At 32.2% G+C, this 18,017-nt stretch overlaps 2 protein-coding genes and 1 long non-coding RNA gene across 18 annotated transcripts in view; 1 reads left to right on the top strand and 2 right to left on the bottom strand.

Moving 5' to 3' along the window:
* Nucleotides 1-8,610, bottom strand: part of LOC148279510 (adenylate cyclase type 10-like) — a 33,244-nt gene extending 24,634 nt beyond the window's left edge. For 13 of the 16 annotated variants that reach the window (XR_015822851.1, XR_015822852.1, XR_015822853.1 and 10 more), the window contains exons 1-8: nt 8,288-8,610; nt 7,775-7,932; nt 6,222-6,497; nt 4,860-4,960; nt 3,548-3,710; nt 1,897-2,016; nt 1,456-1,675; nt 187-383 (exon numbers count right to left, since the gene is read on the bottom strand). Coding sequence is in view for 9 of the 16 variants with exons in the window: in XM_088229814.1 (XP_088085940.1) it covers nt 187-383; nt 1,456-1,675; nt 1,897-2,016; nt 3,548-3,710; nt 4,860-4,960; nt 6,222-6,497; nt 7,775-7,932; nt 8,288-8,451 (1,399 nt within the window). In the remaining 7 variants the exon portion in view is untranslated. Of the gene's footprint in view, nt 1-186; nt 384-1,455; nt 1,676-1,896; nt 2,017-3,547; nt 3,711-4,859; nt 4,961-6,221; nt 6,498-7,774; nt 7,933-8,287 lie in introns of those variants that run through there. The other 3 variants (XM_088229822.1, XM_088229823.1, XM_088229820.1) reach the window with 2 other exon arrangements.
* Nucleotides 8,611-9,200: 590 nt separating this feature from the next.
* GatB (glutamyl-tRNA(Gln) amidotransferase subunit B, mitochondrial) lies at nt 9,201-15,746 on the top strand. Its single transcript, XM_088229813.1, has 5 exons — nt 9,201-9,778; nt 12,832-13,008; nt 13,366-13,518; nt 13,712-13,884; nt 15,055-15,746. Exons 1-5 carry the CDS (start codon nt 9,353-9,355, stop codon nt 15,701-15,703), a joined length of 1,578 nt encoding a protein of 525 aa, XP_088085939.1. The 5' UTR covers nt 9,201-9,352; the 3' UTR covers nt 15,704-15,746.
* On the bottom strand, nt 15,698-17,809 carry LOC148279508 (uncharacterized). Its single transcript, XR_015822850.1, has 2 exons — nt 17,659-17,809; nt 15,698-16,142 (listed from the first exon to the last, which is right to left on the bottom strand). It is a non-coding gene; the product is annotated as an uncharacterized LOC148279508 (long non-coding RNA).
* Between the last annotated feature and the right edge of the window lie 208 nt (nt 17,810-18,017).

The following is an 18,017-nucleotide window of genomic DNA, read 5'->3' as shown; positions in this document are numbered from 1 at the left end:
GTAGGCAAATGCGCCAACCACTACAGAATGAGGCCGACTTATCTCGATTTGATTTTCTTCTTCGGAATTTTTACCCAAGAGCAGCCATTAAGTCGAAAACATTCGTCCAGTGTTCTGGTTCTGTTTAATACACATCACGGACACAGAGAAACTGAGAACAGACGATACATTATTTGAAATACAAACCTGATGTGACACCTATAGACACACTCGTGATTTGATCATGCTTGTACAGTACGTTCCGCAACTCCACGGCACACCTGAGTGCTCTTTGCTTCTCCATTTCATGCTTCAGTCCTCTCAACCCAAATACTATCAGGAACATCATGTCTTTGTCAAACAAAGACACTTTATTAACAATACCGTTGCTCTTACTTACTACACTAAAAATGAAAGAACAAAAAACATAAGTACATTTTATTTAAGAAAAACTAGTGTTTTAAAAAAAAATTATACTAAAAAATGGGTGAAAAGTAATACATATTGGCATACAAATAATTTGAATCAGTGGCGGTTTTGGTAATAATTTCTAGCGGTACTACAATGTATTTTGTACTCTAATACTGCTAGATTTTGATAATTAATATTGATTACCTAAAGTATGTCATTAATACCACTTTCGGACAAAGGGATTTCGAGTATTATTCAATTAAAATCTATAACCTACTTCCACTATCTACTAAAACAATTAGTAACAAGAAAATGTTTAAAAAAGCTATAAAAAAATGGATAGTGGAGCTAGGTAGAAGTAAAATGAATTGTCTCATTCGCCCAAACCAATATTGAATCAACTGCTCCACAAGTGTATAGCTTATGTTAGGATTTTGTTATTTTCATCGTGCGTTTTGTAATATAAATAATATAGATGTACATATATACCTAGTTTTTAAAACTGTGAATATTTTGTTAATTATCTCTGTTTATTAAGTTAGTCTTCTTTGTTTATTCTCTAATGTAAAAACATTTCAAAAAAGTATATTGTTAAGTGTCCTCGGCACGGGTAACCCCAGTGAGGTCACATTATTTTTATTATTAATTATAGTTTGTAAGAGAAAAAAATGAATTAATAAAAAAAATATTAAAAAAAAAAAACTGCCAATAAGAATAAGTGTGAGTATGTCTCTTTTAGTTCTGATAAACCCCACTCGAGTCCAAAGTCAAAGTCTACTCGATCGCTGCTTTCGGGTGATATTGAATAAGAAAATCGAGCGGAGATAAGTCCACCTCGTATGTACGGGTTGGTTCGTGCACCTACAATGCTGGAGGTCCTAGGTTCGATTTCTGGCAGGGTGGCTTTACAATGAAATATTTCATTGCTCCTGGACTGGCACCTGAAGGGTAAGACTGACCACATCACCTTTATGTGATAGATTATCGAGATGTGGTGCCCTACCCACCACTGGATACAAATAGGGGAACGATAATGATAATGATGAAAACTGTGTATTGACAAACCTGCAAACATCGTTGTAAGCGAGATTAACCGTATCTAAAAGGACGAATCCATTAGAAACATTGGCAATTACATTCAGGAACAGTATGACAATGTAACGCATTTCTGTTAAATATTCCATGGGTTCATCGTTCTCTATTGCTTTCATGACAGGAGTCATTATGTAGCATCGCAGCTTTTCGTGCAAATTTCTATGAATGGAATAATTCACGCTTCGACGAACTGGCAAGGGAACAACCAAATTGTTTTATTATTTCTTTGCACCACAGTAGAAACATTACAGCGAGTTAAGAAAAATTACAGCATTAAGATGGTTTTAACGGGAATTGAATCCGGGCCACCATGCATGAAGCAAATACTCGTATGTAGCCATTAAACAATGAGGACCATCATACAGAAGTTATAGCGATAGTTATAAGTATTTAAAAATCGGATAGACCTACCACTAGCGACATTTTTATCTGTATATGCTTGCAGCAAAAGTGCATAGTTCTGATAGTAAAATTCCTTGTTGGTTTCATCCAAAGAACTTTCATCCATTTCACTGTTTACTGAACTTGTAGCTATAAAAAAATACTTAGTAATTAAAAAAAATTAATAACTATGTTTAAAACTTCTAATGTATGAAGCCTATGTTAAATAAAAATATATCATATGCAACTACTATGGGGAACAGGAAACCAAAATTACATAATATGGCCTTCCTTATATAACATGTACTTAGGAACTGTTTTAAAAAAATAAACAATTAAACGTAACAAAACTTTTTCAACTTGAATCATTAAAATTTATCTTTAAATTAGCCGCTGATGGAAAAAAGCAGTTCGATGGTTTTTTTTATTTGTTCATAGACTATTTAAACTAAGCTAAAAATATTTTTTTAAAATTTTTGTGTACCATATTATCAGTGCTATGATTTTTTAAAGTTTTTTATTTCTGAAATTACTCCACGTGTGACGTTTTAAGTTCTCTTTTGCTTCTTGTTTTTTTATTTTGTTTACTTATTTTATTGGGTCAATTTCTTTGTATATTAATGTAGGACATGATAAATGCACACAGCAAAAATTGTTTGTAATAATTTAAATTATGTTAAATATAATAAATGTAAAAGATAAGAAATGAAAAATTTGAATATAAAAATAAAGTTAATAAAATATGTGCTCCTCTCAATATTTATATGATTTTTGACCTAAATTTACATACATTGTCATAAAAAATATCAGCCTCGCTAAACCTAATGTTATATCGGTCGCACATTCTAGGTATTGTAGATTGTATCAAATAGTTTATAGACGCGTTATCTGTGTAAAATATAAGATTTTGTCTTGTCGGTCTAGATGGCACACGGAATGAAAGTCTTTCAAGTAGATAAGGGGAATCAATTTTATTATTTATTAATTTATGTAAAAATAACTGGTCTAACGTTATTCTTAGATTTTGAAGGGAGTTTATTCCACGGTACTGCATACTTTCAGCACAGTTAGAGAAGTTAAGGTTTAACCGGTAGTCGACCTGTTTAAAGAATGTTTGTTGGACCCTTTCTAGTCTATTAATACTAACATTATAGTAAGGTGACCAAATATGAGTAAGTATTCTAGCTGGGGACGAACAAATGTTTTATAAAGTTTTTCAAATGTCTCTGCATGTTTAAATGGTTTCGCACTCTGAAACATCCAGTAAAAATAAATAAATGGGTGTAAATGAAAGGAATTTCAGGAAAGAATCTATAATAATTGGGATCCATCGAAAACAAATGTTGTTTGAAAACATTTAAATACAAACTTATTTATATACCGAAAATGGGTATCCTCTTAGTTTTTGTTATACATGCATTCTCGTTGAATGCAGCCCTGCTATAAATAAACAAACTTGGTAACTATGGGTACATTTTCATGTTAACACTTTTAAAAATATTTTATTCTACAGGGCGCGTCTATGTGGATAAATAAGTCGATGGTTACTTAAAAAATAAAATAGTAATAAAAAAAAAACTATTCTTTTGAAAAAATACAAGAAAAAAAAATTAGTTTTATTTATAGCTTAATCCTATATAAACAAATATTAAATATGCAAAAAATAATTAGGATTGCTTACCTTCATCAAGAATATGGACATGTCTCCAAGTGGCACCAACGCCCAGGACATTAGTGTGGATACCATCATTCATTGGTTTGGTGATGTATTGAGCAGAGTTCACATATTTCCAGGCGCTGGGAGATGCTATGACGTCGCCGGCCTTGCTCAAGTACTCGGCTTTCTAAATTTGATATCAAAGCTTAGTAAATTAAAACAATATTAAGATATAGAGAGATACGAGGCATATCTAGAAAGTAAGAATACTGTTTGGCTCTCGTGCTGTGATATTTTTAAAGTTGGCAACGTCGATTGGTAGTGGGGAGTCTCCTGAACACAATGAGCACCGGTGACCCTTGTTAGAACCAAAACTTGCCTTGTGATGTTTGGTTTCTGTAAAAGATGTCAATGAGAAATCCCGCCAATTGCGAGGTGCGAGCTGTCATAAGGTTCCTTCTCGCAGAAGGAAAAACACCAACTGAAATTTTTGCACTGAAGTGATTACCCAGCGATATTATGTATCATTCCAATCTGATGATTTACCCAAATATTATTACCATTTGGGACCATTTTTAACTAGCTGTAAATAATCGTTGAATATCTTTATTCTTTTAACACGCACCCCCGCACGCACATTTATACTCATTTATATTTCTCGTATACTTGTGGATATTATTGATTCTATTATTTTTAAGGTTTGTTAATCTTATTTTAATTTTGTATTTACTTATTTATTATACGGCACAAGTGCCTTTTACAATATAAAATATACAAAATAATGAGTTAGTTAGATATACAAAAATTTAAAAACAATATTAAAACATGGGTATAAAAAGAAATATGTATATATATATATATATATATACATGTTTGTATGTCAGCATACAAAAGATGTAAAAAATATAAAATGAATAAACACCAGATCATTAGCATAAGTAGCTTTTGCAAATAATTTGTTAATCAATACATAAAAGACATACAGAACATCATAAAATATTTATAAAGAGATGATTTGAATTCACAGAGACTCGAGTTAAAAATGTCGATATGAGAGGTACATTTGTTTCCTAGTCTGTGTATACGCGGTATTGGTGAGTGACAAAGATAGTTGGTTTGAAAAGGGTGTATCCTAAACAATTTACTATTCATATACAAAAGAAAATATAACTGCATCCACAAACAGCCTTCAAAGTCTTTCTGTCGAAAGTCAAACCTAGTCACTATAATCAGGTCCAAGTCGCGTGGTTTAAACTTGAACTGCCGACAAAATTTGCCATTTTTTCGTTTGTATAGATACTCGTAAAAATAATAAAATAACTACTGGTGATAATACCTTAACATCCCAAACAGGTTGACCAACTACAGCATAGTGAGAGTTCTCCTTGTTTCCAATGGAAGTGAATAACACTCGACCACCAGATATAGCTACTTTCACTGGAATTATTATCATTTTATGTTAGAACATTCTTTTTATGTGAAAAAAAAAATTGTCAGTGTTAACTCTAGGTGGAAGTATGTAATATATTATAGAAATAAATGACAAGTTATACTTATATCGTCTGCTTAGAAGTAAAACTCATTATTAGCATAAATCATGTTTCTGAGATAATAAGGTTCAAAATTTTTTTTACATTTTCTCAAATATTTTACTTATTTTTTAATGAATTAAAAAATTATTTTTTTTGGCAAGATTGGTAAATATTTGTCTTTAGATCTTTGTTAATTTTTACTTTATTTTAGATTTGTTTTTGCTTTATAATTGAAAAATTGCATTCAATGAATTTTACCTGTCAGGAAAAAAGTGTCAGTTTTGTCAATTAATGATATTAATTATTGAATGGCCAATGGCCCACTAGATGGCCCCTCCCTGCAGCTTTCTCTTTCTATCGCGCTGATATTTGAGAGAAAGCAATATCCCCCCGCTTGTCCCTACTTACCCACCCACCCGAAAGACAGAGTTTAGTGGGCCATTGTCAGGAGGAAGCAATAGATACATCTTAAATTATTGATAAGTAAAATTCATGAAGTCATTTAGTGACTTTTACCTGCAATATTTACATCGATTTCAACAAGTAAAAATCATAATTAATTTTACTTCTCACAAAAATTCGAAATAATGTAATGAATGATTTTTGTGTAATTTTATTTTATTGTAGGGGCCACTTTAGGCAGATAATGACTTTTACATATCATACATTGAATGAAGATAATGAATTTTGTACACTCAACTCATTTTTGCTCAATATTGCAAATAATGAGTTTTACCTCTAAGCAGACGATATACACAAATTTGGAATAACCAGTAACTAGTTTCAGGAAACAAGGTTCTATGTGGATTCATAATTTTTTTGAGACATGAAAGTTTGAAATGAAGACCTTATTTTATCAAATATTTTTTATTAATATTGTTTTAAGAAAACTTAATCATAATTAAGGATGGATTTTGTTTCTCTTTAAAATTTTGATGCAGATAGAACCGATATTTAAATATAAATAGAATAAACCTTGTTTCTCCAACGCGACGATTAGTAAAATATTTTAAGGGTTAGATTCAATACTTGTGTACAAAAATTCCGAGATACTGAAAATATTCTTGAGAAAATTTAAACAAACACAGTATCGTGCAGACGATAGAACGCCACACTACTCTGTTTTTGCATATGGACTTCACATTCTCTGCATTGAAAAAATTTACCTTTTAAAATAATGCCAACATCTGTTTCAATAGCGCCGTAGTCTCTCTGGATAACGAGGGCACAGTCAATAGCGGTGTGCACTGCATTCTGCATGGGGAGCTGTTGAGTGCTCTTCCACATGGCGAGGAACGCATCTCCTGAGAACTTCAGCAGGTCACCATTGTGGGAGAGGATCTCTTGGACCATAGAGCCGATATAGGAGTTCAGGATTTGAGTCATCCTCGATGTTCCATCCTTACCAGTAGCGCTGTATTTTTCGGAAAGCTCTGTAAAACCTAGGTGAACAAAGATCTCATTCAATTAATGTTTTTTTTATAAAGATGTAATACTTTTTTAACGTATTCATGACTTTAGTCTAGAAATGGATAGACAAGAGGAATTGAAATGAAGCTGAGGAATACGACTCATCCATCAGAGTATAAAAAATATATAATAAATAACCAGGTTGTGGTTCCATGGCTAGTTTTGCCGACTCACGGATTAGAGGTCTGGGGTACGAAACCGTTCAACTACAACTTTTGGTTCCCATTTTCTAATAGTGAGTTGAAAATTTTGAATATGCCATAGATTTAATTATGCGTACCTCAATAATCGTTACTAATAGAAGCCGTCCAATATTTTTATTATAGTTAACGTATTGCACACCTGATAAACTAAAAAAAGGAGAACTTTCAGGAGATTCGAAAAACTTAATTAATAATTAATTTGTTTGAATAAACCAAAAGTTGGTTCACAAAAATAAATTTTTAAAAGTTAACTTTTTGAGTTTAGTTGTTTTCGTCCCAAAGGTGCGATTTGATAAATAGCCAATTTTGACTTCTGTTGACACGGTTAGGAACACAAAAAGAAACTGATTGCAACAAAGATAGGACATAATTTATGATTGAATATATGTATGATTATTAATATTTAAAGCATTAACTTTGTGGTCTAATATTTTACTAAATGTTATTAAATACTTGTATTTAACTGTTGTTGCACAAAAATATAAAACCAACACGTCATGCATTTTAATAAGCACATGCACTGATTAGGAGTATTAGGACAAGCATGCACTGAATAAATTATGAAAATATTCTATGTTGTTTGAGAAATAGTTGAAAAAAGTAGAGGGGACGGAAGGAGGAGGTAAGCTTAATAGGTTTAATAGGGTGACCATTACAGTGGAACACCGTATAAAGGACTATTGGAAGTTTGTTTGAAAATTTATCAAATTAAAATAATTTTTTAAAGCTTTCCTAATGTGAAATATTTCCATATTATTTACTTTTAACCCTTTATTATTTGTACGTAAGATTTTAACTCCTGTATTTTTATTAAAGTCATGATTTAAATTGATTTGCGAATTCAGAGAAATTATTATTATAGAAATGTTGGTAAGTGGTTTTATACAAATATTCAATAACATTTAGAATATAAGATTTGTCATGGGTGCGATGTAATATCTCTAAGTAGGACTTGTCAAGTGACCGTTCTTATAAAATCCCTTATTCTATGCCGATGAGGATATCCCAAGCGGATCCTCATTGCCTTGATTATTAAGATAATTTACCAGAAATATCAGCAAACATCAAGGCTGCATTGTATTCCCTTTTTGTGTAGTCATCAAAGTTATAAATGATTTCATCGGGAACAAGAGATGACATTATTCTTGTTTTCTTCGAATCAATGAAATTCAGTGTATTATCTTCTTTCCTCTGTTTCATTTTGCTAAAATAAAAAGATCAAATTACAAACTAATATTCACGTGCATGCATTAGTGTTTATAATACGGACAAAAAGAAAGATATGAAAGAAACACATCGTTTAAATTTCAATTCATATATCAAGTCGACAAAATCAGTGCTTATTTTATTTAAAAATGTAAAAACTTACTTTATATGTAAAAACGAAATGCTACAAAAGTAAGTCGTTTTAGCATCTTATTGGATTCCTATCGTCCTTGCTTACCCGTTTGGGGAAACATGTCGACGGTATTTACGAGTTACATACAATTATGAATCTTGAGAGAACTTCTACAAGCCATTGTCAATTCAAAATGCTAGAATATTTGCTCAATTCGTACCTTATTTTGAGTTGTAAGTTTAACAATTTTTCTTCCCGCATGTTCTTATAATAATCTTTGGAAAAATTATTCATAATGGAGAATATGATAGCTTCATTGTTGTCTTCTTCATAATTAATATGGCTCAATATTTTTTGCCTACGCATCTCCGTAACACTTTCCATAGCCGTTAAGCTGGCTTTCCAGTTTATTTTATAAGTATGTTTTCACCAATCAGACTTTCAATTGCTTTTAGTAAAACCGTACGTCAAACGAAAACGATCAAACAAAATATTTAAATTTTCATTTCATTTGCCGTTTTAAAATTCTAGTCAGTTTGAAAATAGAAAGAATAGAAATTGAAATTTACGTCAGTGATTCCAACATAATAAACTACTGTATAATTTGCAGTCTTGCCAACCTAAATCAAGCTAAAATCGGCAGGTTTAAAAAAATAAATAGGTAGATCAGCCGGAACGGTGTCACAAAAATTAATTAGACCGTTACTTATGACGAGCCAAACTGCCAAAAACTGTTATTTATGAAACAGTTTCACATATCACCAACAGTTCAAAAACAGTGGTGATCGGCGGGGACAGGGGTGGCCCAATTATGTTATAAAATTAGCCAATTGTTCAAGATATTTGAAAGTCGGTAGAGTTACTAAACTTTATAAACTAGAGGCGAAAAATTTGTTAAATTTCGAAAAAAATAATTGGACAGTAGACGACAAAAATAATTCGAAATAAATAGTTAACATTGAAATATCCCCTATCCTTCATTTGGTGAACCAATTGAGTGCTCTATGCATCATCAGATAGGTAAAATTATGAGTTTTTTTTTACAGAAAAACAATTTTGGGATTTTTGTGCTTATTTTTGCTAATTTAGCTGAACGCACTCTTTGACAAAGTCATAGATATTTGAAAAAAATTGTCACGGATATTTGATGTGTCAAGATTATGAATATTGTGAAATGTCACAATTCTAATTTTCGTTTCGAAATGTTACATTTCTTTTTCTTGTAATAATTGATAATTAATCTCTCATTTAGGACTTTGAAAAAAATTGGCCAACTTGTCCAATAATGTACACGTTCGTTAAAATTGTCCAGAAGACATGTCGTTGTCAATCATTTTATTTAACCGGCAAAAGATATAAAAGTGTTATTCCTAAGAAAGTCCGAAAGGAAAATTGGAAAACCGTTGTAGGATTGGAAGTGCACGCTCAAATTTTAACAAATTCCAAACTTTTTTCTGGATCCAAGACAGATTTTGGAGCTTTGGTGAATAATTGTGTATCTCTATTCGATGCCGCTATTCCCGGGACATTGCCAGTGCTAAATAGGAGGTGTGTGGAAGCGGCTGTCTTGGCGGCAATCGCACTGAACTGTAAAATCAACAAAGTATCCACATTTGATAGGAAACATTATTTTTATGCGGATCTTCCTGCGGGCTATCAAATTACGCAGCAACGAGCCCCTGTCGCACAAGATGGAAAATTAGAATTTCAGGTATTTATTCACGTTTGTTCTACGTCCTGTATATAGAGGATATCGGAATATCCGTTTCAGGCATAAGTATACAGGCGGCCGTCGAATTTTGCACATTCTTTTTTTTAGATATTTTTGTAGTTTTTTTACATCCCTCGACTATCGAACATTCAATATTTGTACACATTATCAAGAACTAATTATGTGCGAAAGTCGAGGGCGTACTGTAATTGTTAATACAAAATAATTGTCCTATTCACATTAAACTTGCTTCGAATATGAATAAGTATTTATTTGGATAATCAATGCCAAATTAATTTAGGTGACCTTAAAAGTAAGGTGTATCAGAGACATATGTTTATGAACAATGTAACCCTTAATATAGTTTATAATGAATTTTATATTGAAAAAAAAATATTACCATCTTTATATAATATTTACCCCTATCCCCCTTCTTTAGCATATTTTTGAACCACCCTTCAAATTCATGCAGTGGTTACTGCATTTAAGGATTTCACCAAATACCATTAGGCAGTTTGTACTTTAAATTTATTTCAACAGAGAGGGAAAAAAATTTTGAGAAAGGAATATGGAAGTCTAGGCATTTACAGGGCTTATGACCAGTCATTGGCTGGTTTAAGTGGCCACTTTACACAATGTGTAACATTCACCATTCTGCCGATGTTTCAACATCCACATTTCCTCAACTCTTCCATCTGTTGACTTTTGTGAAGTAAAAGAGCTGAAACCTTTATCACGTGGGTGAGATTCATCCGGCTGAACTAAATCACCTACTCGGCAACGCCTGAAAACAATTTTCCAATTTTATACTTCTTCTTTTACCAGGTAGTAATTCAACAATGTTTGAGTATGTCCAAATGCTTGCAGACTGGCTGGATTTCCTCCCTAGGGAGTTATTCATATTAATTTTTTTTTCAACAGGGAGGGAAAACATTTTTGAGAAGGGAATATGGGAGTCTAGGCATTTACAGGGCTAATGACTTGTCATTGGCTCTTTTTACTTCACAAAAGTCAACAGATGGATGAGTTGAGGATATATGGATGTTGAAACATCGGCAGAATGGTGATTGTTACACAGTGTGTAAAGTGGCCACTTAAACCGGCCAATGACAGGTCATAAGCCCTGTAAATGCATATTCCCTTCTCAAAAATGTTTTCCCTCTCTGTTGAAATAAATTTAAATATGAATAACTCCCTAGGAAGGAAATCCAGCCAGTCTGCAAGTATTTGGACATACTCAAACATTGTTGAGTTTGTACTTTATTTAGTATTTTTTGTTTTTCCTCTTCTTGCGGTGCCTTATCAGGTCCTCCCGATTTTGGCGATCACTACAGCGAAGGCATTTTGGTTCTGCGCTACTCCGAGGCCAGGACAACTGCTTGTTAGACGTACTCGCCATAGTGATTCCTGGGGAAATATGACCAGAGTGGTTTCCTGTTGCCTTCTCTGATGGATTATTCTGTCAGGGTTACCTTCCCTTAGCTGGTTGGTTCCGGTTTGGAGGCGCCAGAAACTCGCCTTTCATCCTCTCGTTATCTGCTGTGATCACACCATTATGAGTGTGATCCCATTGCACAGGCTTAGTGGCGTGGACGCTTACGAGTTGGACTAGTCAGTAAGTGTTGCTGGTGGAATGCAACTGGGCATTAGCAGCATTTAGGAGAATCACACCCTAGAGCAAGATGTGACTCACTGCGACCTTATTTATGGTTCCAATTGCATTTTTTGTTCATATAATGTTATTGATCTCTATTTTATTTTGTAGCGATAGTATTATTAGAAAACGGTACAAAAAATAAATTTGCCAGATAGAGTACTAAAATGTAAAATTATTCTGTAGCTTCAAAATATCCGCTGGTAAAGATTCCACCTTATGGGCAATAGTGACAAACCCATTCCTTGAAATATTAGAAAAGGAGATCCATTAAAATAAAAATACAAAAGAATATTCATATTCTAGGAGATATAAATGAAAATATATTAGATACTGGCCATCCAAATAAACATGAATACTTACAAATCTTATCTTACTATGGACTAAGAAGTCTAATCAATGTGCCTACAAGAATTAAAATAGTGCAAAATCATGTATAGATCACATAATGAGTAATACTAAAATATCTGAGAAGACTGGAGTTTTTACAATTGAACAATTCTGTCAATCAAAACCAAAACAAACAAAAAACTAATTAAATGAAAACAATCAATAAATCCACAACAAATTGTGGACTCAAACACCAGCTAAATTATTTTATTATTACACTGAAAAAAAAAGTATTATTGTTATCAAAAACATTTTTCACTTTGTTGTATGACATTTTACACTTATATGTTTATAAATTTGTATAAACCACTTTAATTTTGAGCTACACTTTGACCAGTTTCGAGGTTACTACCTCATTGTCAGGAATGAAACTAACTTATAATTACACGCGTTGCTATTTATATTATAAAATATTGTATGAAAGAGACAGAAAGGTGAAAGAAAGGGAGAGAAAGAAGATGAAATGAATCATAACGGGAATATTTTTAAAAGAGGACTCGAAGTTAAATTTTATTGATTATTTATTATTTGAAGTTTTTGATTAATGGCTTTATTTTTCTTTTTTTTCTAATTGTTCTAAATTGTCCAAACGAAAATCACTTTCTCTCTTTGATACAATATTTTATATAAATAGCAATGCGTGTAATTATAAGTTGGTTTAATTCCTGACGATGAGGTAGTAACCTCGAAACCGGTCGAAGTGTAACTCAAAATTGAAGTGGTATATACAAATTTATAAACATATCAGTGTAAAAAAAAATGTGTTTAAATGACATGTGAAATTAAATTTTGAACTCCGTACAGCCCTCCTTAGAACAGGATTCTCTATTGAGGAGGACCGTTTTATAAATTCTGTAAAAAAATGGATGTATGTAATTTATAAAAATATATATAAGTGTATTTTCATATACTTAGTGAAGTAATAAAAAAAATAAATTAAAAAGTAATTAAGTGAGCATCCTCTGTAAGTATTTTTTATAAATGGAAAATTTTTCTTATTTTGTCCAAGGTTTTCACAGCCGGGTCAAACAAGAAGCCATATAGAAAAACATCTATCATCAAACAAATTCAGTTGGAACAAGACAGTGGGAAATCTCTTCACGATACTGAAGATGGGAGGTCTTTAGTAGACCTTAACAGAGCGGGAACACCACTAATGGAAATAGTATTTGAACCTGACCTAGAGGTAAATACAATTATTATTGAACTGAACTAATTACATTTCCCCTCTTTTTCTCTCTTTCACCAGGCAAGCCTGTACCAAAAGAAAAATTTATACATCGCACATACTCTGGTGTAAATGAAAGAGGATGTCTGTTTATATGGGAGTATAACAGATAATTATATAGCGATGGAGTTGTGAAAATTCAAAATATTAATGAGATTTTTGAGACTTCGAACATTGTTTTTTACCATTTTTTTTCAATTAGTCTTATTTTGTTCATAAATTTATTAGGCGGCACATTTAAAGATATAACATAATGTATGTATAAGCTATCTTGTAGAGATTTTAGAATAAACACATTAGATTATCATGTTATAGGATGGTGAGGAGGCAGCTGCATTAGTCCGAGAGTTAATATTGGTATTAGGTCGACTGAACTGCTGTAGTGGAAAACTTCAGGAAGGAGCCTTGAGAGTAGATGCTAATGTGTCGGTCCATTTACCTGGAGAACCCTTTGGTACTCGAACTGAGGTAAGAACTTCCAGTTTACTGCAACTGAACTGCATTTACTATTTTCCATACTCGATTACAAAAGATCGGAAGTCAATTTTACTATTAATAAATTTGTATAGAAATAGCAAATCTGCTGAACATCTTTAACTCTAAAGGGTCTACCATTTATAATATGTATTTATTTTAAAAAATGATTGAACAATCTCTTTAGATAAAGAACATTGGATCTGTGCGTGGAGTAGCAGGAGCTATTAAGTATGAAGCCGAGCGTCAGGTGACCTTGTTAGAGAATGGAAAAGTAGTGTCTAATCAGACCATGACTTGGGATCCCGAGCTTAAGGTAACTCTACCCATGAGAGACAAGGAGGTCCAACAAGATTATAGGTATTTTAACACATTCATTTATTTAAATTTTAAAATAGTAGGTACACATATAACTAAAACAATTAAATATGTGTTGTATTAAACAATTTGGGATACTTATTTATACATAATTCAACACATATGAAGGGGTCACCGCAAAAAAGGGCTCATTGCATTTTCTCGATTTTTGAGATATTAATGCCATTTTTTTCAGATACTTTTAAAACTGTCAAAATATGGCCTTTTGTTTCTTGAATTTTAGAAAAAAATACATGGGGTCACGATGAAAACGGACTTATTGCAATCTATATATGCAAAATGGGCACATTGCTTCATATACTTCACAAAACATTTGCTATGGAAAAATTGTACTGTTATTTGTTCTCGAACCACTTCTGCATATAAATTGTTAATAAAACCTCCCTATCAGTTTCAGGGCATCTTTTTATTCATTTTGTCTGTCTCGTGGTTTAGGAGCACTTGAGCATGAGGTCTCGTGTTTGATTCCCATCGTTGAAATATTTTTTACAAGGGGTTTTTTTGACTAGGTACAAATAATATTTTTTCGTAATCTCTGGATTGGCATCTAAAGCATAACACTGATCATCTTGACCTTGTGTAACAAGATTATTACACTCTGAAATAATTTATGTATCAAGGCAGCGCTGTTAATATATGAAATAATAATTATAGAATGTCATATTTTATTACTGTAAAATTAAATGTCTACAAAACTTGAGTTTTTCTCTTGGATTCAATACTTTTTAGTTGTTTAATACAATAAAAACATGTTAATTGTTTTTTTTTATATACAACTTATAATTAATATTGGCGTTCTTATAATTTATCCAAATATTTCCATTTTGGTGGCCATTTACAACGAGTTGTAAATTAGAAAATGGAAATCAAGTTTGGGTAGAGTGGGGTTCGAACCTCGGACCTCTGATCTGTGAGTCCGCATCACACCAGCCACGGGACCACAACCCGATTTTAAACTAAATGTTTTTTTAAATAATTTATAAGTCAAATAAATCTCACAAGCCTTCTATTATGTAATTCACTTTGCCGTACAAAATTCAGTAGATAACTGAAAATCATGATTTTGTCAGATGTTTCATTTTGCTACAATAATAACAATGTAATTTCTTTCTCTTTCGGACTTTTATTCTTTGTATTTGATGAAAATTCTAGGTATATGCCAGAGCCAAATCTTCCCCCACTCGTGCTTAATATGACTGAAATAACTGATCCGGATTTGGTTTGCGTTCCGTTATTGAGACAATCCATTCCCGAACTTCCGGAAAAAACCAGACAAAGACTAATGTCCGAGTTCAACCTCACAACCCTACAAGCCGTGCAGCTAGTAAACGAACCCAAATTGCAAGAATACTTTGAACATATTGTACAAAATGTAGACAGAAATCCAAAGACTGTTATTAATATTATAATCAATGATTTTCTCACCTCTCTTAATAAGCACAACATAGAACTAGACACTTGCAAGTTATCATCTGAAGACCTCAGCCAACTTATTGGACTTGTTGACACCGGTTTTATTAATCTCCAAACTGCTAGAAAAGTGATTGATCTCCTTGTGACAGGAACATCTAGTGCTCCTTTAGAGATAGTCAACTCAAATGATTGGAGCTTGATCACAGATCCAAATGAAATAGATGATATTTGCCGCAAAGTTCTGGATGAGAATGTTGACATGGTAGAATTGTACAAGAAGGGAAAAAATAAGATATTTAACGCACTATTAGGGAAAATCGCAAAAGCAACAAGGGGAAGAGCAAACATGGAAATGGTGTCTAATAAATTACAACAATTATTATCATAGCTGTAATTATTTATTAATTTGTAACAATAAATATTTGTAAATATATTGTTTGTTTTATATTATTTCATATTTGTGCATCTCCAAGAGTAAGTCCACAGAAGTTTATTTTTATATTTGCTTAGTGGAGTCATAACTGTGCTCACTAAAGATTATTCTATTGCTATTACATGTACTTTTTTATATTTAAAAATGAATTAATATACAAACAATTTTAGCCGGAGTTGACTGTGCTGATTTGTGGATACTAGAAAGAAGACTCAAGTATATTTTTATGCATTGTTTGTGAATTGTAATACGAACAATGTAAACGATATCAATGAAGCAATTATAGCACTTAGAAATTCAAAATTGACATTAACCATTTTCGACGCTGTGATTTTAATTTTATTCTCAAGTAAAAACTTCAAAAAGACTTTGAAGATTCTGTATTCTGATTCATCTGAAATAAATACAATTTTAAATAGGTGTGTAAATTTTCTAATATTGTCTTTTTTGGGCGATTCTCTGTAGGTTATATTCATTCCAACGTTTCGGCTACCCTTGCAGGAGCGTTGATTCAAAAAACTTTCTACGCGGCACATAGTTTACCCTGAAGATGGCTCCTGCAACCGTAGCTGAAACGACAGAAGGATCCCTATGCGGGATCACCTGAAAAATACGATACATACAGGGTGTTCATTGAACCGTGTCACACCCGAAACCACGATAATCAGTATGAGCAAGAAGACATATTGGCACATTAAAATATTTTTTTGGAACGAATAAAATTTAAAAAAATAAAATATAAAAAAAAGCAAATGGTTGCTTACTTCTGCAGGGGAGAAACGTAAGGAGAGGGGGGAGTCTGATAAACTGACAACCGAGCTCCCCTCACTTCTCCCCTGCAGAAGTAAGCAACCATTTGTTTTTTAAATATTTTATTTAAAAAAAATTTCTTTGTTCTAAATATTTTTTTGAATATGCTTATCTTAGTCTTCTTGTTCATACTGATCATCGTGGTTATGGATGCGACAGGGTTTAAAGAACACCCTGTATAAATAAAATATATTTTTATGTTATTTATTGTTTCAGCGTTTAATTTGCAGTATATTATGTAATGTATTTATTTAGATAGTTGTACAAATAAAATTTGAACACCTAGTTGTACCTTAACCAATAAACAATATATATATACTTAGTGGAATGACATTTAAAATAAAACCCTTTGTACATACATATACCACACACGAGTTTAATATTAGAACACAACTAGTTTCAGGTATTCCGAATTACCCATCATTAGGTAAATACACAGTGTGTAAAGTGGCCACTTAAACCAGCCAATGACCGGTCACAAGCCCTGTGGATGCCTAGTCTTCTATATTCCCTTCTCTAAAGAGTTCTTCATGTCTGTTGTAATATGTTAATAAATACAAAGTGTTTTATTTAAAATATTGTTTATGATGAAAATGCAATTGTTATTTTGTCCGAACTGGGTCCATTCAGATTTTCAATAGGTTTAACCCATTTACAATGTTTTGAATGTATTCAAAGCAAAAGTCACAATTTCCTTAAGAATAGTCGGTACAATAATGTTTTTTTGTCTCATTTTCACTCAAAGAGTGATATAAGTTTGGAAAAGAAAATGAATTATTATGGCATTAGTTTCGCGATACGGATTTTTTCTAGCAAGTTATCATGGAACAATAAAACTTTTGATTTTGCTTATTGTACACTTTAAAATTAATCAATCATTTAAATTTACTGCACACTGTCATAAAACTCATTGACTGTGCTGAGTTTCTACATAAAAAAAAACAAAAAGTTTAAGGGAATTCAAATAACTATATTTCCCCTGTTACTCATGGGTTTATTTCATTATGAAAAATAGAATGATTACTGTATTCTATGTTTTTGTTAAAGCTTTATAAATGTTACCATGTTCAAATTAATGTGTATTCTAAGTAGGCACTTACGTAAATTTTCATTAGTTATTATTTTTACCAAGATCCTTTTAGTTCTTTTGGATTCAAACACAATGCACTCTATTGTAATAATAAGTATGAGTATTTGTGAAAACTCAAATGACATCCAAAAAAATGTCACAAATACGCCCGGATTGAAGGCCTGAAAACAAAAAAAAATTGTACCAGGGGTTATGAAACGCATTTTTAACGTCTATTTACGTACTACGCTAACAGAGCGATCTCTTCGCACGCAATTTCGTTCAGAATACCAGCCCAGGGATGATATTCTGAATCTTCTCTACGTACTATGCTAACATTTTTAACGTCTATTTACTACACGCTAACAGAGCGATCTCTTCGCACGCAAT

The sequence above is a fragment of the Micrasema longulum genome, unplaced genomic scaffold, assembly GCF_059751315.1.
Source record: "Micrasema longulum isolate JH-2025_06_02 unplaced genomic scaffold, ASM5975131v1 h1tg000713l, whole genome shotgun sequence".
Taxonomy (NCBI): Eukaryota; Metazoa; Arthropoda; class Insecta; order Trichoptera; family Brachycentridae; genus Micrasema; species Micrasema longulum.
The sequence above is the reverse complement of the archived record's forward strand: the minus strand, read 5'-3'. Positions and strand labels throughout refer to the sequence as shown.